This window comes from Squalius cephalus, assembly GCF_949319135.1.
Source record: "Squalius cephalus genome assembly, chromosome: 3".
Classification (NCBI taxonomy): Eukaryota; Metazoa; Chordata; class Actinopteri; order Cypriniformes; family Leuciscidae; genus Squalius; species Squalius cephalus.
This window is the reverse complement of record NC_137124.1, coordinates 39,118,437-39,141,940: the sequence shown is the minus strand read 5'-3', so window position 1 is coordinate 39,141,940 and position 23,504 is coordinate 39,118,437. Positions and strand designations below refer to the sequence as shown.

At 40.5% G+C, this 23,504-nt stretch overlaps 1 protein-coding gene across 4 annotated transcripts in view; it reads right to left on the bottom strand.

Annotated features, from left to right (window-relative positions):
- zdhhc21 (zDHHC palmitoyltransferase 21) overlaps nucleotides 1–23,504 on the bottom strand; it is a 120,463-nt gene that overhangs the window by 94,761 nt on the left and 2,198 nt on the right. For 2 of the 4 annotated variants that reach the window (XM_079866807.1, XM_079866804.1), the window contains exon 3: nucleotides 22,123–22,317. In XM_079866807.1, the coding sequence (XP_079722933.1) occupies nucleotides 22,123–22,276 (154 nt within the window). In that variant the 5' untranslated portion in view covers nucleotides 22,277–22,317. The remainder of the gene's footprint in view (nucleotides 1–22,122; nucleotides 22,318–23,504) is intronic. The other 2 variants (XM_079866805.1, XM_079866806.1) reach the window with 1 other exon arrangement.

Below are 23,504 nucleotides of genomic sequence, written 5' to 3'. Positions count from 1 at the left end.
ACTTTCGTGCTCTAAGTTTTACGCCAGCCCAACAGGAAGTCGGCTATTTAGGGTTGTTTGGAAACGCTTGCTGTGGAATTTAATGTACTCCTCCTAGGAAATACATCGATTCGCCTCCAAACTCGGTCAGCGTGAAGTCAAGACATTGATGATGCTAAATTGCGGACGGATTTTTGATATCTCGAACGGTTTGGCTGTGGCGAGGAAAAGAATTAATGGCGAGAAAAGAGAAAAACGAAGTGTTATAACTAATGCATACATTAACTGATCTTGATGAAACTTCAGCAGTTTGTTCATGGTAAGAGGCCGATCAGATGGATGTAACTATTGTGTGTCAAAGTTATAGCGCCACCAACTGGCAGCAGGAAATGTGTCACTTTCAAAATGCTTTTGACAAAAGTTGGGGGGGTTGTTTTACCTACAGTAGCACAACTCAGTACGTATGTTGATCTCATCGACCCGGACAACTTTCTAATTTAAAGTCATTAGCTCCGACCATCAGGAAGTCAGATATTTTGGTTTGAATGTGGATTTTTTGCAAAATCAGCCTCCAAAAGGCACTAAAAGCCTCAAATCTTCTAAAAATGTAATTTTATACCATTTATTTCTATATAAAAGTATACAAATATCACAACTAAACCCATTTTATTCTGTTTTTAAAAATAATTTTATTCTAATTTTATTCTAAATTTTAAAACAGTAAAGTAAAAAAAAAATTCAAGTCATACATAGGGCTATACTGCCCTCTTGTGTCCAAAAGGACATCAAAATAATATATAAAACTTTTTACCAGCTAGGCCAATAATGTATTTAAATATACATTTATTAGGTATGTGTCTGAGGATATTTTCCCACCGGTTAATCGACGTGTGTGACACGAGTGGGTGCTTCTGTATCGCTAATATAAAAGTGAAAGAAAAATACGGACGTCCGCACGGACATTTATAATGGTGCACACACAAATCACACACACGTTGGAAAGAATTATGCTTTTAAACAACACTAAACCGCCATTAGATGTCGCCAAGTGACCGTCTTAATGAGCGAGTCATTGATTCATTCGTTCAAATGATTCGTAATCCATAACATACAGATCCATAAACATGGATCCATAAACATCCAATCCATAAACATAAACAGATGTTTATGGATTGATCATTCAATCTTTGAGTCAACCAATTCATTCAAAATGCTGAATCATTCAGTTATGAGAAAACACGTTCCTGTGAGATGCGTTCTTCTGTGATCTTTGTTTAACTATTTCCGCTGCTGAAACAGAACAAAAACAGTCAATATTGCATCTAAAATGTAAATGACTTCATTTTAACTGTTAATAACCTGTTGTATGAAATCAATGTCACAGTTTCAATAGTGATTGTATTCAGGAAAAGTTAGGTAAGGAGAGCGAGCGATTTCAACGAAATCAGAACTAAACCCATTTTATTCTTATATTATTATTATTATTCAATTTAAGAATTATGTTTGAGTTTAAAAAAAGCCAGAATGTTTTAGTCCAAAAAATAAATAAATCATGCCATGGATTGCTTGAAATTAATTTTTTTTATTATATTTATTTTTTCGTTTTGGCTTTGTTTATAGTTTATTTTTTATTTTTTATTCTTGTTCCATTCTGAATATCATTACATTTAAAAGATTTGTTGTGGAATATTTTGAGTGTATCATAAAATCAGAATAATTCTCTCGATTTAGTGATCCCCTACTTATTATTTTATTTTATTTTTTTCTTTGTTCTAATTAGGTCAGGCAAGTAAAATTATCTGTGTCTTGTCCCTTAAATTTATATATATATATATATATATATATATATATATATATATATATATATATATTTATATATATATATATATATATATATATATATATATATATATATATATATATATATATATATATATATATATATATATATGTATGTATGTATGTGTGTGTGTGTATATATATATATATACATATATATATATATATATATATATATATATATATATATATATATATATATGTGTGTGTGTGTGTGTGTGTGTGTGTGTGTGTGTGTATATATATATATATATATATATATATATAAATATAAATATAGCTGCGAGCAGCGATGGAGGGCCAAAGCCGCCGGCACCGCCACCCTGGCACCAGGATTGCGGTGCCACCGGCTTGGGCCCGTAATCGCTGCTCGCAGCTATATTTATTATTATTATTATTCTCCAAAGTGAATCGCTTTTTAGAGGGCCTAAACATGCTCGAAAACTCATGAAACTTTGCACACGCTTCAGAAGTGGTGAAAATTTACGTGTGATATGGTTTTCAAAATTGGGTGGGGCAAATTCGGAAAATTATTGCCCCCACATTTTGCCCCGGCTCCTGGTTTCACTTACAGGTATGAAATTTGGTACATACATGTAATGACCCAATACCTACAAAAAAGTCTCTTGGAGCATAGCCCTAAACACAACAGGAAGTGAGCTATTTTGAACTTCCTCCTAGATTTTGGGCATTTTTCGTAATTTCCTGATGTTGTACTTTAACGAACTCCTCCTACAGTTTTGATCTGATCCTCTTCAAATTTGGTGAGTGTAATCTGAAGGCCTTTGCGACGTTAAATTGCGAAGATCTTGAGTTTTCGTCGAAGAGTGTGCCCTCGGCGGCCTGACAAACGTTCACCCAATTTCGGCCTTTTGGTGATATATGCATGATCAGATAAGTTCAATAATAATATTGCTTGCAGTTCCGATGTTGCTAGGCAACCACAGACAGCCTGCAGTAACTCAGCCATACATGTTTCAATCTGCCCCAAACTTCACATGTTTGATAAGAGTCCTGTCCTGAACACATGACCATGCTCATTATGGTTATAGCAATAGCGCCACCTGCTGGTAGCAGGAAGTGTGGCAAATACAAAACGTGCTCGAAAAATCATGAAACTTTGCACATGCTTCAGATGTGGTGAAAATTTACGTGTGATGTGGTTTTCAAAATTGGGTGGGGCAAAATGGCTTACTTATTGCCCCTATATTTTGCCCCGTCTCCTGGTTTCACGTACAGGTATGAAATTTGGTACATACATGTAAAGACCCAATACCTACAAAAAAGTCTCTTGGCGCGTAGCCCTAAACACAACAGGAAGTCAGCTATTTTGAACTTCCTCTCAGATTTTGGGCAGTTTTTGCCATTTCCTGATGTTGTACTTTAACAAACTCCTCCTACAGTTTTGATCTGATCCTCTTCAAATTTGGTGAGTGTAATCTTAAGGCATTTCCTAAAGGCGCCGGGTGGCGGTGGCAGGGGTGCGAGGGCCCTTTCATCGCTGCTTGCAGCTTTAATTATTATTATTATTATTCTTCTCCAAAGTGAATCGCTTTTTAGAGGGCCTGAACATGCTCGAAAACTCATGAAACTTTGCACACGCTTCAGAAGTGGTGAAAATTTACGTGTGATATGGTTTTCAAAATTGGGTGGGGCAAATTCGGTAAATTATTGCCCCCACATTTTGCCCCGGCTCCTGGTTTCACTTACAGGTATGAAATTTGGTACAAAGTGAATCGCTTTTTAGAGGGCCTGAACATGCTCGAAAACTCATGAAACTTTGCACACGCTTCAGAAGTGGTGAAAATTTACGTGTGATATGGTTTTCAAAATTGGGTGGGGCAAATTCGGTAAATTATTGCCCCCACATTTTGCCCCGGCTCCTGGTTTCACTTACAGGTATGAAATTTGGTACATACATGTAATGACCCAATACCTACAAAAAAGTCTCTTGGAGCATAGCCCTAAACACAACAGGAAGTGAGCTATTTTGAACTTCCTCCTAGATTTTGGGCATTTTTCGTAATTTCCTGATGTTGTACTTTAACGAACTCCTCCTACAGTTTTGATCTGATCCTCTTCAAATTTGGTCAGTGTAATCTGAAGGCCTTTGCGACGTTAAATTGCGAAGATCTTGAGTTTTCGTCGAAGAGTGTGCCCTCGGCGGCCTGACAAACGTTCACCCAATTTCGGCCTTTTGGTGATATATGCATGATCAGATAAGTTCAATAATAATGTTGCTTGCAGTTCCGATGTTGCTAGGCAACCACAGACAGCCTGCAGTAACTCAGCCATACAATTTCCAATCTGTCCCAAACTTCACATGTTTGATAAGAGTCCTGTCCTGAACACATGACCATGCTCATATTTGGTTATAGCAGTAGCGCCACCTGCTGGTAGCAGGAAGTGTGGCAAATACAAAACATGCTCGAAAAATCATGAAACTTTGCACACGCCTCGGAAGTGGTGAAAATTTACGTGTGATATGGTTTTCAGAATTGGGGGGGGCAAATTCGGTAAATTATTGCCCCCACATTTTGCCCCGGCTCCTGGTTTCACGTACAGGTATGAAATTTGGTACATGCATGTATTGACCCAATACCTACAGAAAAGTCTCTTGGAGCATAGCCCTAAACATAACAGGAAGTGATCTATTTTGAACTTCCTCCTAGATTTTGGACATTTTTCGTAATTTCCTGATGTTGTACTTTAACGTACTCCTCCTACAGTTTTGATCTGATCTTCTTCAAATTTGGTGAGTGTAATCTTAAGGCATTTCCTAAAGGCGCCGGGTGGCGGTGGCAGGGGTGCGAGGGCCCTTTTCATCGCTGCTTGCAGCTTTAATTATTATTCTTCTCCAAAGTGAATCGCTTTTTAGAGGGCCTAAACATGCTCGAAAACTCATGAAACTTTGCACACGCTTCAGAAGTGGTGAAAATTTACGTGTGATATGGTTTTCAGAATTGGGGGGGGCAAATTCGGTAAATTATTGCCCCCACATTTTGCCCCGGCTCCTGGTTTCACGTACAGGTATGAAATTTGGTACATACATGTAATGACCCAATACCTACAGAAAAGTCTCTTGGAGCATAGCCCTAAACACAACAGGAAGTGAGCTATTTTGAACTTCCTCCTGGATTTTGGGCATTTTTCGTAATTTCCTGATGTTGTACTTTAACGAACTCCTCCTACAGATTTGATCTGATCCTCTTCAAATTTGGTGAGTGTAATCTTAAGGCCTTTGTGACGTTAAATTGCGAAGATCTAGAGTTTTCGTCGAAGGGTGTGCCCTCGGCGGCCTGACAAACATCTATCTATAAATTACAGGAACGTCTGTCTGTCTGTCTGTCTGTGTGTGTGTGTGTCTGTTCCTCGCATATCTCTCAAACCGTTAGTCCGATTGATTTCAAACTCGACAGGTGTCTTGCCACGGGCACGAGTAAGTGCAGTGCCAAGTTTGACATTGTTTGGATGAGAAATGCAAAAGATATCGTTAAATATATCATTTTTAGAAGGTTGTGGTTTAAAAATAAACATTCTGACATTAGAGAGTTGTATCGGTCAAAGAAGCCCCAAGAAGGTTGTGGTTTAAAAATAAACATTCTGACATAAACACTCAGTCAGCTACACTGTTTACTTCTGAATATTATAGTTTGGTTCCCGAACGTGATAAATCCATCTATCTATAAATTACAGAAACGTCCGTCTGTCTGTCTGTGTGTTATTCGCATATCTCTCGAATGTGAGATAACCACTAAATGTGTGAAAACCACTATTTTCTGTTTCAAACTTTCACATAGCATCTTTAGGTTATAACAACATTGAAAATCAAAATCTGGATTTGAATTTTTTAAGATTTATTATAAAAACGGATTATTTTTTCCCAAAAATGCAATAAATTCATGACTTTTTTTTTTTTTTTTCAAAATGCTATTAATCCATTGAATCAATATAAAGTTATTTTTGATCATATTGCCATCGCAAGAAATATCTCCTGAACTTTTTTGACGGCGATCAGCTCACAAAAACTGATTTTGCACGGGCACTTTGCACTGCTCCCTGAATCGAGGTGCTTATTCATTTGTGGATGTAAACTGAATCTGTAAGTCAGCTATGCTGTTAGTGTTTACTTCTGAATATTATATTTCATTCTGGTGCGCTTAACGTTGTCGCTACTGTGTAATAGTAGCCTATGCTATTCACCAACTAAACATATCCTATTCAATGCGTTCACAGTCTCTTTCACGGGCATCATTTGTAGTTGCCTATTCACAAACTGTTTGCTCAAGCATAGCGTTTTCTCGGAGTTCACTGTGTGCTTTTTACCATGCACAAATAAAAATGTCACTGAACTTTTGCTGTGTAATTGTAACAATGAGCACACACCAAACCAACAATTACTAAAAACACACACAAAAACTGATTTTGCACGGGCATTTTTTGCACTAGTTCACCCAATTTCGGCCTTTTGGTGATATATGCATGATCAGATAAGTTCAATATTAATGTTGCTTGCAGTTCTGATGTTGCTAGGCAACCACAGACAGCCTGCAGTAACTCAGGCATACAATTTTCAATTTGCCCCAAACTTCACATGTTTGATAAGAGTCCTGTCCTGAACACATGCCAATGCTCATTATGATTATAGCAATAGCGCCACCTGCTGGTAGCAGGAAGTGTGGCAAATACAAAACGTGCTCGAAAAATCATGAAACTTTGCACACGCTTCAGAAGTGGTGACAATTTACGTGTGATGTGGTTTTAAAAATTGGGTGGGGCAAAATGGCTTACTTATTGCCCCTACATTTTGCCCCGGCTCGACGTTTCACGTACAGGTATGAAATTTGGTACACACATGTAAAGACCCAATACCTACAAAAAAGTCTCTTGGAGAATAGCCCTAAACACAACAGGAAGTCAGTTATTTTGAACTTCCTGTCAGATTTTGGGCAGTTTTTGCCATTTCCTGATGTTGTACTTTAACAAACTCCTCCTACAGTTTTGATCTGATCCTCTTCAAATTTGGTGAGTGTAATCTTAAGGCCTTTCCTAAAGGTGCCGGGTGGCGGTGGCAGGGGTGCGAGGGCCCTTTTCATCGCTGCTTGCAGCTTTAATTCTTCTTCTTCTTCTTCTCCAAAGTGAATCGCTTTTTAGAGGGCCTAAACACGCTCGAAAACTCATGAAACTTTGCACACGCTTCAGAAGTGGTGAAAATTTACATGTGATATGGTTTTCAGAATTGGGGGGGGCAAATTCGGTAAATTATTGCCCCCACATTTTGCCCCGGCTCCTGGTTTCACGTACAGGTATGAAATTTGGTACACACATGTAATGACCCAATACCTACAGAAAAGTCTCTTGGAGCATAGCCCTAAACACAACAGGAAGTGAGCTATTTTGAACTTCCTCCTGGATTTTGGGCATTTTTCGTAATTTCCTGATGTTGTACTTTAACGAACTCCTCCTACAGATTTGATCTGATCCTCTTCAAATTTGGTGAGTGTAATCTTAAGGCCTTTGTGACGTTAAATTGCGAAGATCTTCAGTTTTCGTAGAAGGGTGTGCCCTCGGCGTCCTGACAAATGTTCACCCAATTTCGGCCTTCTGGTGATATATGCATGATCAGATAAGTTCAATATTAATGTTGCTTGCAGTTCCGATGTTGCTAGGCAACCACAGACAGCCTGCAGTAACTCAGGCATACAATTTCCAATCTGTCCCAAACTTCACATGTTTGATAAGAGTCCTGTCCTGAACACATGACCATGCTCATATTTGGTTATAGCAATAGCGCCACCTGCTGGTAGCAGGAAGTGTGGCAAATACAAAACATGCTCGAAAAATCATGAAACTTTGCACACGCTTCAGAAGTGGTGAAAATTTACATGTGATATGGTTTTCAAAATTGGGTGGGTCAAAATGGCTTACTTATTGCCCCTAAATTTTGCCCCGGCTCGACGTTTCACGTACAGGTATGAAATTTGGTACATACATGTAAGGACCCAATACCTACAAAAAAGTCTCTTGGAGCGTAGCCCTAAACACAACAGGAAGTGAGCTATTTTGAACTTCCTCTCAGATTTTGGGCAGTTTTTGCCATTTCCTGATGTTGTACTTTAACAAACTCTTCCTACAGTTTTGATCTGATCCTCTTCAAATTTGGTGAGTGTAATCTTAAGGCATTTCCTAAAGGCGCCGGGTGGCGGTGGCAGGGGTGCGAGGGCCCTTTTCATCGCTGCTTGCAGCTTTAATTAGGGCCCGAGCACCGATGGTGAGAGGACCCTATTGTTTTTGCTCCGTTTCTTCTTCTTCTTCTTCTTCTTCTTCTTCTTCTTCTTCTTCTTCTTCTTCTTCTCCTCCAAAGTGAATCGCTTTTTAGAGGGCCTAAACATGCTCGAAAACTCATGAAACTTTGCACACGCTTCAGAAGTGGTGAAAATTTACGTGTGATATGGTTTTCAAAATTGGGTGGGGCAAATTCGGTAAATTATTGCCCCTACATTTTGCCCCGGCTCTAGGTTTCACGCACAGGTATGAAATTTGGTACATACATGTAATGACCCAATACCTACAAAAAAGTCTCTTGGAGCATAGCCCTAAACACAACAGGAAGTGAGCTATTTTGAACTTCCTCCTGGATTTTGGGCATTTTTCAAAATTTCCTGATGTTGTACTTTAACGAACTCCTCCTACAGATTTGATCTGATCCTCTTCAAATTTGGTGAGTGTAATCTGAAGGCCTTTGCGACGTTAAATTGCGAAGATCTTGAGTTTTCGTCGAAGGATGTGCCCTCGGGGGCCTGACAAATGTTCACCCAATTTCGGCCTTTTGGTGATATATGCATGATCAGATAAGTTCAATATTAATGTTGCTTGCAGTTCCGATGTTGCTAGGCAACCACAGATAGCCTGCAGTAACTCAGGCATACAATTTCCAATCTGCCCTAAACTTCACATGTTTGATAAGAGTCCTGTCCTGAACACATGACCATGCTCATATTTGGTTATAGCAATAGCGCCACCTGCTGGTAACAGGAAGTGTGGCAAATACAAAACGTGCTCGAAAAATCATGAAACTTTGCACACGCTTCAGAAGTGGTGAAAATGTACGTGTGATATGCTTTTCAGAATTGGGTGGGGCAAATTGGCATAGTTATTGCCCCTACATTTTGCCCCAGCTCCTGGTTTCACGCACAGGTATGAAATTTGGTACATACATGTAATGACCCAATACCTACAAAAAAGTATCTTGGAGCGCAGCCCTAAACACAACAGGAAGTCGGCTATTTTGAACTTCCTGTCAGATTTTGTGCAGTTTTTGCCATTTCCTGATGTTGTACTTTAACAAACTCCTCCTACAGTTTTGATCTGATCCTCTTCAAATTTGGTGAGTGTAATCTTAAGGCCTTTCCTAAAGGCGCCGGGTGGCGCTGGCAGGGGTGCGAGGGCCCTTTTCATCGCTGCTTGCAGCTTTAATTATTATTATTCTTCTTCTCCGCATTTAATTGCATTTTTGAGGGCCTAAACATGCTCGAAAACTCACAAAACTTTGCACACGCGTCAGAACTGGCGAAAATTTACATCTGATATAGGTTTCAGAATTGGACGGGGCAAAATGGCTCGATAGCGCCACCTATAAAAGTTCAACGGAGTGCGCCTCCCGCAACGTTCCACGTACGTGCACGAAATTCGGTACATACATGTAATGACCTAATACCTACAAAAAAGTCTCTTGGAGCATAGCCCTAAACACAACAGGAAGTCAGCTATTTTGAACTTCCTCTCAGATTTTTGTGCAGTTTTTGCCATTTTCAGGCCTCGTACTTTAACGAACTCCTCCTACAGTTTTAATCTGATCATCTTCAAATTTGGTGAGTGTAATCTTAAAGGCCATGGTGCAGGTTTTTTTTTTTTTTTTTTTTTTGACACTTTTCTAGTTGGTAATAAACATTTAAACAGTTATCCATTGTATTTGATGTTGTAGGGTATTACAAAAAAGAAATATAATAATGAAAAGTAGGTGATATTTTAGCGGTTAGCGATGATTCTTATTTCTCCCGCATGCATTCCATGACGTCACATGAGGCACTAGCTAGCAGACGAAAGCCCGCCTTGATACCATTGAGAGAGAGTGAGACGAGTAGTGAGAGTAGCAGCTAGTGAAAGAGTGACAGTGTCAGATATATAAGTAAATAGATAGATAGATAGATAGATAGATAGATAGATAGATAGAATAACATAGCATAACATAACATAAAATAGATAGATAGTGAGAGATAGCATAGCATAGCATAACAGATAGCTTAGAGAAAGAGTAGATAATAAATAGATAAAATGGTGTATCGCTGTGTTTGTGCCGGGTGCAAGAACTCCAGCAAAACTGGACATAGGGTCCATTGTTTCCCTAAGGACAAAGGGATCTTCCAAAGCTGGGTGCAATTTGTCAAGATTAGGCGGGCAGATTTTTCAGCTAGCTCTGTCACCGCCTACTCGAGAATATGCAGCGCGCATTTCAAGGAGGAGGATTACCACTCAGGGGATACCAAGATGGTCGCACTTGGTTTAAAGAGTGAGAGGATGGCAAAGTTAATTCCTACCGCCGTGCCGTCTGTGAATCCAAACCTCTCTGCTTGCCCTGTCCCGAGGTCAAGAGACACCACCGTCTGCTGCAAGCGAGCTATTGCCACGGTAAGCATCATGCTAACGTTAATGTTTACAAGTTGCGTGTTAGCTAGCTCTGTGTGTATGTTCCCTTTGACACAGCCTCCACTACAAACAAGATCACTAAGACGTTAGAAGAGCATATTTCGTGATTCACGAATATGAGCCAAATCCAAATTGCCCTGTAGTAAATGTCCATATCGTCATGAAAGCTTCATGGCTAGTGTTTGGATCAGTGGTGATGATCATCAAGCGGCTTTCACAATAGTGTGTTTGCGTTTTGTGTTAGTCTGCTACGGTTCACATATATTTGACCGTGACCATGTCGCCAGGGCTGTAGTGGAGGCTAAACGCAAGTAAACGCAGTTTACCCACCGCTGAAATGTCAGAAACAGTTTATCCACTTCTCACTTCAGAGTTTAGCTACCTCTCAGTAAATTCACTACCTCATAGAGTTTATGCACCACATGTACTCTAGACATCTATTACCACTAGTATTGGTGTAAACATTTAACAGTAACCTTCAACATCATCAAATATGTTCTGAATGTCTTTTATGTATTTTTTAAAACATTGAGTAGCGCATATCAGGGTCCACTGTACTGTAATCTAAGTTTTTTCTCTTGTGTACCCTCTTAGCCTTTTTCTCACCCACTTACACTGTTTTGATTTTGGTACAGCTGTGCCATATGTTATTGTTTCCACTGGGAAACTAGTTGTAGCACACACGTCCCATTTTATTGATGAACTTATGCAATGACTGGGAATATTTACTTATCGTCTTGGCATTTCAAAGATGATAAGTAAATAATTCTTAGTACTTCCAAGTTGAAAATAAATGATTAAATGTTTACATGTACCCCTGCAATGTGCTCGTGTACCCTTGGTTGCTAATCACTGATCTAAGTATTCATAGTGTACCCACCTCTTATTTCACCACTACACCCTTGCATTTCGCTGACCCTTTTTTATATTTGTTTTTCGCAAGATGTTGACAGACGTCTCACAGCAGGAGACCGTGGACAGTGTAGACACTGTGGAGAGTGTCGATACTGGGGATCAGCCCTTGCCCTCCTCCACTTCTGACGCTGAGACACAATGTTATCTGAAGCCCCCCCGATGGTCTCACGGTAAATCTTGGGTATTTTAAGGGGTAGATATTCTGTCTAAAACATTGCCAGTATCTATGCAAGCAGGACATTTCCATACACATTGATTAAATTAATACATAGCCTACACCAAAACATAGCCGCTTAGATTTGCCATAATTGTCACATGTTTGGGTATGTTTACTGCCTCTCCACAGCTGTGCAGGTTAACCTGAAGCCCAAGATGGTCAGTGTGGGCACACAGACGTCATTTAGCCCACAAACCTCCACTCCCCTCGCTAGTCCAGAACAGACAGATGAAGATGATAATGCCTCTGTCATCAGTGAATTATCATGGGCGCCCGAAGAGCCGATGCATGAGGAGGACTTGTTTGATGAGGACTTGTTTGATGAGGAGCCACCCCCCCCCCCCCCCCATTTTTTTGTTGTTGTAGTGCCATTGACAAATTCATTGTATGCCAAGAGGAGCTGATGGCCCTTTTTGCCATCTGTCCGGCCTGTTGTGAGAGGTCAGATAGTAGCATCGTGCAGCAGGAAGGAACTTTTGTTAAGATCAAGCAGGTACGGTTTTGTTTACGCAGCAGGCCATCTGAATATATAATAAATCAGAATATCTAATTGCAATCTGATAGCTCTGACTGTCTTGCCAGTTAATTTACAATGTATGTACCAGGCTGGGTTTAGTCTGTTGGTTTGTGATGGCATCATATTTGAGTGTTAAACTGTATTGGTCATGTGTGTTTCATTGAAAACATGAAACCTTTGACCAGTAATGTACAGTACTTAATCTATATTGAATCCTGATATACTGTTGATTACTTTTTTTTTTTTTTTTTTTTTTTTTTTTTACATATCTAGGACTGTGCATCATGTGGCTACAACCGTTTCTGGCAAAACCAGCCAATGCTCCACAGGAACATGCCAACCTGCAACCTCCTGTTAAGTGGGGCCATTCATTTCACTGGATGTTTGGCCACCCAGACATTAAGAATGTTGACTCTGTTTGGCCTGCAGTGCATCAGTGCGAGCAGTTTCTTTCGCCATCAACGCCGCTACACCATCCCTGTAATCGTTCAGGCCTGCCAAAACGATCAAGCAAAGAATTTTAGTGACCTACGGGCAATGGATGGCGGGCTAGTTCTTGCTGGTGACTGCAGGTAAACCAGTGTGAGAGCTCATAGACCAGTTGCACGTTTTGATTTTGTTAGTTGTTATCATGTAGGGTGGCTTTAGTTGGCATTTTCAGATGACATGGTGGATTGTCTTTACAGACCTTGGTTATTAAAAACTTGAAACATAATTCAAATTTGTAATTAATTCCAGGTCAGATTCTCCTGGGCACTGCGCGAAGTATGGATCCTACTCTCTGATAGAGGACAGAGTGAACAAGGTGGTGGATGTTCAGCTTGTTCAGGTAAACCTGATGTTATTAGACAAAGAAATTAACTCTGCAATTTGGTAAACTGATTGTATCTTAATATAACATCTTTCCACTAGTACAACGATGCATAGAGCTTTATTGTGTATTGCCTAACTAGAGTACAGTGTATCATAATGCCTGGACCAGCAACGCGTCGGTTCATTGACGCCTCCTTCAACAACACCAGCATTCTACACTTACACTGTTATGTCATGTTGCAGAGCTCAGAGGTCCCCAACAGCTCATGGTGTGAGCTTGAAGGGCTTAAGCGCAGTGTTAGCCTGCTGAGGGGAAAGGACCTGCATTTGGCAACGCTGATCACGGACCGTCATCGCCAGGTATTTACAATAAAAATGCAGTATAGAATGTAAATATCTGAATTGCACTGAAGCTGGATGTTTGTGGTTTGCTGATGCACTGAGGGCCACACAGGTCAATCATCCTCAAAAGTTTGTTTATTTCTCCTTAGGTTGCCAAATGGGTGAGAGAGGAGCTAAGCCCTGAAGGGACACAGCATTATTTTGATGTGTGGCACATTGCCAAAAGTATGTATCCATTGTTGGAACCTTGAAGCAGTTTTTGTTAGTGCATATCAATTAATACCATTTGTTCTAAAACAGGTCTGGGGAAGGCATTGGATGCAGCTTCAAAAGAGTGTGACCAACTACAGTTGTGGAGGCCTGCTATAGTGAATCACCTCTATTGGACTGCAGCCTCAACCCCAGATGGCAACCCAGCGGTCATGGAGGCCAAATGGAAAAGTTTAGTCAACCACATCCAGGACATCCATGACCATGACACCCCTGCCTTCTCCAGTTGTGCCCATGGCCCTCTAGACGGGGATCAGCGCAACAAAGAGTGGCTGGACCCAGGTACAGTACACACAGTACGTGGTATTATGCACGCTCCACAGTTTTGTTGTATTTGCTGTCTGAGTGATTGTCTGGATGCTTTGACATGTGACCTTTGTGATGAAATTATTTTTTCATTCCCTGGCAATCTCATAACATTCTGTTTACTGTTTATGTTTGCTATAATTCATATGCAGGACAATTTCATGTGTTTCCATTAAAAAAAAAAATTGTCTATCTATCTTCTTGTCTATTTGTACGTTTTCCATCTGTGTGTCTGTCTGCCTACCTGTCTTGGTCTTTGCAGGCTCATTGGCAGCAGTAAAGTTGGAGAACATAATCACGAGGACTGCCTTACTAAAAGATGTTCGACAGCTGTCTCCACAGCATCAGACCTTCTCCCTTGAGGCTTACCACTCCCTCATCTTACACTTCGCGCCCAAGCACACAGGGTTTTCATACCTTGGGATGTATAGCAGGTCAGTGCTATCCAATGGAATAATACTGACAATTATTATGCCTTTTATAGTAGTAATAGTACCTATTATCATGCCTATTGTAGTATTTTGTCATACATACACCAAGTTTCAAAAATGTTCTCAAATGTGTTATTTTGTAGGCTTCTCTTAGCGGCGCTGCATTACAATTACAATGCCAACCGCGAGACAGCACGGAGAAGTGATGGGACAGAGAAGTACTGCGTGCGGTATCCGCGCTTCAGAAAAGGTGCCCATGTGGTGCGTCCCATCAAAGAGGCAGCCTCATACGGTAAGCAGTGTCATGCAGGTCTATCATATTTTGAGATGCCGCACGATAGAGCTTAAATCGGGCCCAAAAAATCAAGCCCGACACGTTCACTGTAATTATGAGCCCGAGCCCGATTTAAACCCGACCATTTTTAATATGTGGGCCATTATAACCAGGGGCGGCGCCTGAATTTTTTTAAGCAGGTGCTGCTGTGCTCATTTAGGCTACAGGAGGGAGCTGCGCAGTTATATATATATTATAAATGAGCAAAAATTGGCCACGCAATATTCAATTATTTTAATGCGAGTGCGAGTGGACTAGACGCTGCGCATGACACGTGACGTGCTTTATCAAGGGCCCGACCCGACCCGGCCCGAGGACAGTGGCGGGAAATATCGGCCCGACCCGGTCGAGTCCGGGCTCGGGCAGAGAATTAAAGCTATACTGCACGAGACATCTGTGATCAGTGGCAATGATCTTTATACAGTATTATTATTATTATTATTATTATGTCTACAGGTTATGCAACATCATTGATGAAGGCCCTTCGGCTCACTGTGTGTCTGCTTGATGTGCTTTTGCATGCATCACTGTGTGTGTGTGTGTGTGTGTGTGTGTGTGTGTGTGTGTGTGTGTGTGTGTGTGTGTGTGTGTGTGTGTGTGTGTGTGTGTGTGTGTGTGTGTGTGTGTGTGTGTGAGAGTGTGTGTGTGTGTGTGAGTGTGAGTGTGAGAGTGAAAGAGAAAGAGAAAGATCAGTTGACCCTCAGGTAAGACCACAATATTGCAGGCAAAAGAAACAATGTGCAAACGTTTCAGGTCTAGCCCTTCATCAGTGTTCCTTGTAGGTTTTGTGCCTAACCATTTTTTTATATAGATTTGTTTACTTCCAACCTGTGTCTTTGTTCAGTAAATGTTTAAATGTTCAGTAACCATTACAAGAAATGCCAATAAACAGTTTTTTCTTATCAAAATTCATGTGTTCTGTGTACTTTATAACATTTTAAGGGTAATTGGGTGATCACAACAGAATAAGCAATTATTTTTATTCATTTTCATCCAAACGAGGCCATTGAAAGCCCTGATAGGTCTGGTCACCACTTTGGAATTTTTGTCTGATGGTTGAAACCACACAAGAGGGTATAGGCTTCCTTATACTCCTGCCTAAAACTCCATAAGCCCAGCGTATAGCCTGTCTGTACGCAGTGTACCGGTATTGCCTAGGAATAAGTAGGAAAGATTTTTAAGTTTAAAACTCTGTAAGTAAGTTGTAAACGTCATTTTAAGCCTGTCTCTTATGCATGTTTATTGTGTATGCAACACATCTCCTGACACCAATTAGCTGTTGTTCAAAGGACTCAGTGTAAAAAGATTGGTAAAGTAAACATAAACCATGAACATACTCGTGCGTGCTGGCTTGAAGGGGACCATGATCCTGCCTGAAGTGTGAGTATGCTATGTGTAGCACAAACGGATTCAGGCAGCATGCCTCAAATCCAGGATGCTGCGTAAGGCACGTTACATCTGCTGGCCGGGGGGTGAGGTCCTCGACCAGCGACCAAAACGCGCTCACCTCCCTACAACACAAGCTCTCCACCACCGTTTCCATGGGACGACACCGCCCACACAGACACCTGACAAACACAGCGACACAGACGTTTACTACCGTACTCACTCCCTCTCCCGGTAAGCCTGACGGTGTCAATGACAATCAATCACGAGGAAAACTAGTTAGCACTATCAACAATAATCACACTGAAGACATGACCAGCCTACTCGGCGTCAGATACGTTTGCAAACAACATTTTCACCGGAGAAAGAGGTAAAAGCTTATAAATAAACACTAGGTGATTATTAAATGTAATTATTAAATGTAATATGCCTTGCCTTCTATTTATAGATCGTCTGACTAAGTTTACTTATCTGAGCCAACGACATAATCACTCTCACTAGATATAAAGAGAACGTTGACTTTCACTCGATGCTATTCACTGAACGCAAAAAGAAGTTTGTTGTATGCACTGCTGTTCATAGACTACTATCTCCAGCAGTCATTGCTGGGTTTCTAAATGGTAGCAACTCACCAGGACACTTCACCAACTCTCCAGTCATTCTCCTCTAACCATGCATTTATTTGTCTTTGACGGCCATCGGCTCTCGGTATTTCCTCATTCGCCCTCTCACGTCTAAACGGTTCGAAATTATATGGCTGTGGGCCATCATAAATGTTAACTGTGGGTCTTGCCACCTCTTCCTCATCCCAGTTAGACGCCATAGTCAGTGTTAGAACTAGTTCTAGTAGCTGAGCAAGGCTGAGGAGGCTACGTTCCACCACGGCTGCCTCATGTGACGTCATCGCCTAATTGCGTAAAAAATAACCGTTACTAACCAAAAACTACAAAAACTGGACTTTAACACCATTTTGGAGACATTTCTAACTTTATATACATATCTTGACTGCTTTATGTACCCATTAATCGACAGTGGTGTTTAACCTGCACCATGGCCTTTAAGGCCTTTGCGACGTTAAATTGCGAAGATCTTGAGTTTTCGTCAAAGGGCGGGTCCTCGGGGGCCTGACAAATTTCGATGTTTCGCCATGAAACAGGAAGTTGCTGTAACTCAGGCATGGAATGTCCAATCTGCCCCAAACTTCACACTTTTGATAAGCGTTCTGTCCTGAACACATGACCATGCTCATATTCAGTTACAGTCATAGCGCCACCTGCTGGCAACAGGAAGTGACATGTTTAACACTGTTATGGACTCCTAATAACATATAAAAAAGTGCCAGCAAGTGCTAAACATGCTAACAACATACTAGAAGCATGCTAAAACATGCTAGCAAACTCTTAGCTAAGTGCTAAAGCATGCTATTATTGCAATTAAATAGGAATTTGCTGTAACTCAGGCATGGAATGTCCAATCTGCCCCAAACTTCACACTTTTGATAAGCGTTCTGTCCTGAACACATCTACATGAGAATATTCAGTTATAGTAATAGCGCCACCTACTGGTAACAGGAAGTGTCATGTTTAACACGTTGATGCCATTCTAGCAACATGTTAAAAATGCCATTGACTTCTAAACATGCTAGAAACATGTTAAAACATGCTAGCAATACTTAGCTAAGTGCTAAAGCATGCTAATTCAATGAAACAGGATGTTGTTGTTACTCAAGAAGGCAATGTCCAATCTGCGCCAAACTTCACACTTTTAATAAACGTTCTGTCCTGAACACATGACCATGCTCATATTCAGTTACAGTCATAGTGCCACCTGCTGGCAACAGGAAGTGACATGTTAAACACTGTTGTGGACATATAAAAACATATAAAAAAAGTGCCAGCAAGTGCTAAACATGCTAACAACATACTAGAAACATGCTAAAACATGCTAGCAAACACTTAGCTAAGTGCTAAAGCATGCTATTGCTGCAATTAAATAGGAATTTGCTGTAACACAGGCATGGAATGTCCAATCTGCCCCAAACTTCACACGTTTGATAAGAGTCATGGCCTGAACACATCTACATGAGAATATTCAGTTATAGTAATAGCACAACCTGCTGTCAACAGGAAGTGACATGTTTAACACTGTTGTGGTCTCCTAATAACATATAAAAAAAGAGCCAGCAAGTGCTAAACAGGTTAGCAACATACTAGAAACATGCTAGCAAACACTTAGCTAAGTGCTAAAGCATGCTATTACTGCAATTAAATAGGAATTTGCTGTAACCCAGGCATGGAATGTCCAATCTGCCCCAAACTTCACACGTTTGATAAGAGTCATGGCCTGAACACATGTCTATGCTCAAATTCAGTTATAGTAATAGCGCCACCTACTGGCAACAGGAAGTGACATGTTTAACACGTTGATGCCGTTCTAGCAAAATGTTAAAAATGCCATTGAGTTCTAAACATGCTAGAAACATATTAAAACATGCTAGCAATACTTAGCTAAGTGCTAAAGCATGCTAATTCAATGAAGCAGGACTTTGTTGTTACTCAAGAAGGCAATGTACAATCTACCCCAAACTTCACACGTTTGATAAGAGTTATCTCTTGAACACATGTCCATGCTCATATTTAGTTATAGTCATAGCGCCACCTGCTGGCAACAGGAAGTGACGTTTAACACTGTTCTTGACTCCTAATAACATATAAAAAATGCCAGTAGGTGCTAAACATCCTACCAACATACTAGAGACATGCTAAAACATACTAGCAAACACTTAGCTAAGTGCTAAAGAATGATATTACTGCAATTAAATATGAATTTGCTGTAACTCAGGCATGGAATGTCCAGTCTGCCCCAAACTTCACACTTTTGATAAGCGTTCTGTCCTGAACACATGACCATGCTTATATTCAGTTACAGTCATAGCGCCACCTGCTGGCAACAGGAAGTGACATGTTTAACACTGTTATGGACTCCTAATAACATATAAAAAAGTGCCAGCAAGTGCTAAACATGCTAACAACATACTAGAAACATGCTAAAACATGCTAGCAAACTCTTAGCTAAGTGCTAAAGCATGCTATTATTGCAATTAAATAGGAATTTGCTGTAACTCAGGCATGGAATGTCCAATCTGCCCCAAACTTCACACTTTTGATAAGAGTCATGGCCTGAACACATCTACATGAGAATGTTCAGTTATAGTAATAGCGCCACCTACTGGCAACAGGAAGTGACATGTTTAACACGTTGATGCCGTTCTAGCAACATGTTAAAAATGCCATTGAGTTCAAAACATGCTAGAAACATGTTAAAACATGCTAACAATGCTTAGCTAAGTGCTAAAGCATGCTAATTCAATGAAGCAGGACTTTGTTGTTACTCAAGAAGGCAATGTACAATCTACCCCAAACTTCACACGTTTGATAAGAGTTATCTCTTGAACACATGTCCATGCTCATATTTAGTTATAGTCATAGCGCCACCTGCTGGCAACAGGAAGTGACGTTTAACACTGTTCTTGACTCCTAATAACATATAAAAAAATGCCAGTAGGTGCTAAACATCCTACCAACATACTAGAGACATGCTAAAACATACTAGCAAACACTTAGCTAAGTGCTAAAGAATGATATTACTGCAATTAAATATGAATTTGCTGTAACTCAGGCATGGAATGTCCAATCTGCCCCAAACTTCACACTTTTGATAAGAGTCATGGCCTGAACACATCTACATGAGAATGTTCAGTTATAGTAATAGCGCCACCTACTGGCAACAGGAAGTGACATGTTTAACACGTTGATGCCGTTCTAGCAACATGTTAAAAATGCCATTGAGTTCAAAACATGCTAGAAACATGTTAAAACATGCTAACAATGCTTAGCTAAGTGCTAAAGAATGCTAATTCAATGAAACATGACTTTGTTGTTACTCAAGAAGGCAATTTCCAATTTGCACCAAACTTCACACGTTTGATAAGAGTTCTGTCCTGAACACACATCCATGCTCATATTCAGCTATAGTCATAACGCCACCTACTGGCAACAGAAACTGACATGGTTAACACAGTAATGCAGTACTAACCACATAATTATTGTGTACTAAGCATGCTAGAAACAGACTAAACATGCTAGCAACACTTAGCTGAGTCATGAAGCATGCTATTATCACCATTAGGCTATACAAAACATTTTGTAACTGACTTTGACATACTCTTACTATATATACCTCCTTAAATGTACATTTCCCAACCATGCTCTGTCTTCCTAAAGCCACCGAGTGTTGATGGCACGGGTGCGAGGGCCCTTTCATCGCTGCTTGCAGCTTTAATTTTTTATTTAAAGTGGGTCATATATGTAGTCGAAATGTAAAATAAATTTTGAATTAGGTGCCTTCGTGACCGAGGAAAGACAAAAAATAACTTCAGGACGCATTTGTATGAAAGACAACAACTCCCACAATGCACCACATTGCACAGCTCCGCAAGCCACTCCCACTAATCCAGAAAGCGCAAATCACTCTTCCGTCTACAAGGCTAGCTACCACCAGAGCTTGAAATTCATTTCACATTCACACAAAATGTCTAGTTAGTTGGCGAACTCATTAGTGCATTACTCCTCGTTTGTATTTCTTTCGAAAAGGTGAATTATTGCATGGTACCTGGATGTTCAGTCAGAACATATGCGGTGCGAAACTAGGATAGTTCTCAACACAAACGTCCGTGTCCTCGTCTGATTCAGAGATTTCGTCCAGGAGAAATTGTCATCGTTGAAATTCTTTGCCGCAGACGGACTCTATCTCTGTGTTCGTAGCGGTTCGTAGTTGCATAGTGAGATCACCGGTAGAGTTCTCAACGGGTCGGGTCGGCCCGACAAACCCGACGGGACCCGCGGGTTCGGGCCGGGTTCGGGTCGAAAATATAATCAAATGACTCGGGTCGGGTCGGACCTCGGGCTTAATCTTTTCCGCTCAGTAAAAAAAAAAAAAAAACATTTATTAATCATCGCTGCTGGTCACCGTAAAGAAAGTCTGGCTGCTGCGTGTAACGTGCATCATGGAGAGGGGCGGGGGCAGACCTGACGCCGCTGCGTGCACGCCTTTAGCCTGGAGAAGAAGATGGAGTTGGTGAGAAGTAAACTTGCCGCAGGTGAATTCACCGTCCCTACTACAGCCTATTTATATATTTAAAGTTTATTGTTTCAGTTGTTTGTATTGTTTGTATTGTTAAAAGGCGTGAACATTAAAGGTTGATTTGAATTCCCGTCTGCTGGTCATGATAATACGTGTATGAGAGAAAGAAAAAAAAAAAAAAACCGACGCGGCATCGGGCCGCGGGTCGGGTTCGGGCAGATAATTCATGTTTATGTGTCGGGTTACATCGGGTCCGGGCTTTAAAAGCCACGGGCCGAGTCGGGTCGGGTTGTAATTTTCAGGCCCGTTGAGAACTCTAATCACCGGCGCCACCAGTCCGCCCTAACTCGAGCCAGTCCGGGCTCCTCGTCTGCGGCAGGCAGGTCTTCTGCCTCGGCTGCTCTTCGCTATAATGCGGCTTGTAAAGGTAGCCACAAATACCTGATTCAAGCATCAGACTTCCGAAATCCTCTTCTTCTATATCATATTGAGTACTCTCCTCCACTATTGTCATAACTTTACATCTGCCTCCACAGCGCCTGTTAGCTTAGCTTCAAACAAGATGGAGGATATTGCTTTCAGTTTCAGAGAGTAAAGTCCCACCCACTGATCTGTAATAGGTCTGTAGCGTGAGCGGGTCCCGCCCCCTGGGAAAGATGAGGAACTAGTGCTTGTAGTCTCAACAGAAATCCCCCCCTCTTACACTTCCTCCGACAATGACGCAAAATGACGATTTTTGCGTCATTGTAGGAGGAAGTGTAAGAGGTAAATAACGGATTTCTCCCGTCTCAGGGGAAAATGAGAGAGTGTTGCACGACCATTCAATAGTATGACTGGGTTTCTAACAATGCAAAGCTTAATGCAAATGGGTGGAGTGTCCCTTTAATAGGGGCTGTTATCAATAGAACAGGGTGAGAGCACTTACAGACCACAAGCGTAGTAGGTATATGTCCCTCTGCATAGTGTGGCAACAGCACCAGTTTGGGAATGATGAAACTGTTGTAGAGCCAGACAAACAGCACCATGCTTATGCAGAACCAGCCCATGGGGTCCACCACAAAATGCAGTCGCAGCTTCATCCTTCCGGATAGCGTATGTGCCAGGATAACTGAAGCAGCTCCTGATCGTAAACAGAAAGCAGAGTTTAGATCAATGGTGGCCAAAAGTACCATTTAATATGGAACATATTGATTTGTCCATGGCCAAAATAGGATATGAAAAATGAACCAGCTTGTACAAGAACGTCTTCACAAGCACATCAATTGAATTCTAATGGAGCAAGCATACAGCGGGGTTAAAATAATTCTAAAATCTACTATAATTCTACAATATTTAAAAATAAATTTCTAATTTTTTACCAGAAGTACATTAAAAAGTATTTAAAAAATTAAACGGCCATTACAAAAAAAGGTTATGACGCAAAGTCGTGTGGCACTTTGTACAGATGGTCATATGTTCTCACTTCCATTGCTTTTTGGATCATTTCCAACCATGCTGGAGAACATGATCATCAGGTTTCTCACAAACCTGTGGAGTTTATGCAGCTCGAGAGACATACCAAATACATGACATTCTGAAAAGTATCATATACTCTTCGTGTTATCATCTTCATAATATCTTTAATAATAAAAATAAATAATTAAATAGAAGAACTTTCAAAAATGTTCTTAGACTTTTGGGCTACATTATTTATTTATTATTTTTTTTTAATCATAAAATCAAACCAAAATATTCCACCAACCTCTGTTGGAAGTAGAAAATAAAGTATTAAAATGGGACACTTTCTGATCATTTGTCAGTGGCATAGTTTGAAAATATAATCCATTCCAGATCCTACATCAATGTGTTGAATGAACTTAAGTTAATTAACTTAAGTTTGCTGATTTTTTTAAATGGATGGATATACACATAACTATAGATGATTATACTGAAGTGTCCCAGGATTACTCATGGATTGCATATTTTAGTATGACACCTTTACAGTGGTATATGCGTTGTGCAGTGGTGTTCTGAAATGAAGAGTTAACACATTTTACAGGTTAAATAAATAACATTACTTAAACTATAAGTTTAAGAGCCTGGAAACATAACAGTTGGGTTTCTCCCAAGGTTTTATTCTTCCTTCTGTCACCGATGGAGTTCCTTGCAACTGTCACCTCTGGTTTGCTTAGCTGGGGACAGGTAATATTGAGCAATTTTATTGATTTGACTGTACTGACACTGTACTGATGAGAACTGACCTGAGCTGGACGATGACATCACCCTTTTCTACAGAGCTGCTTTATAGTTGAATTGAACTCATTTCAT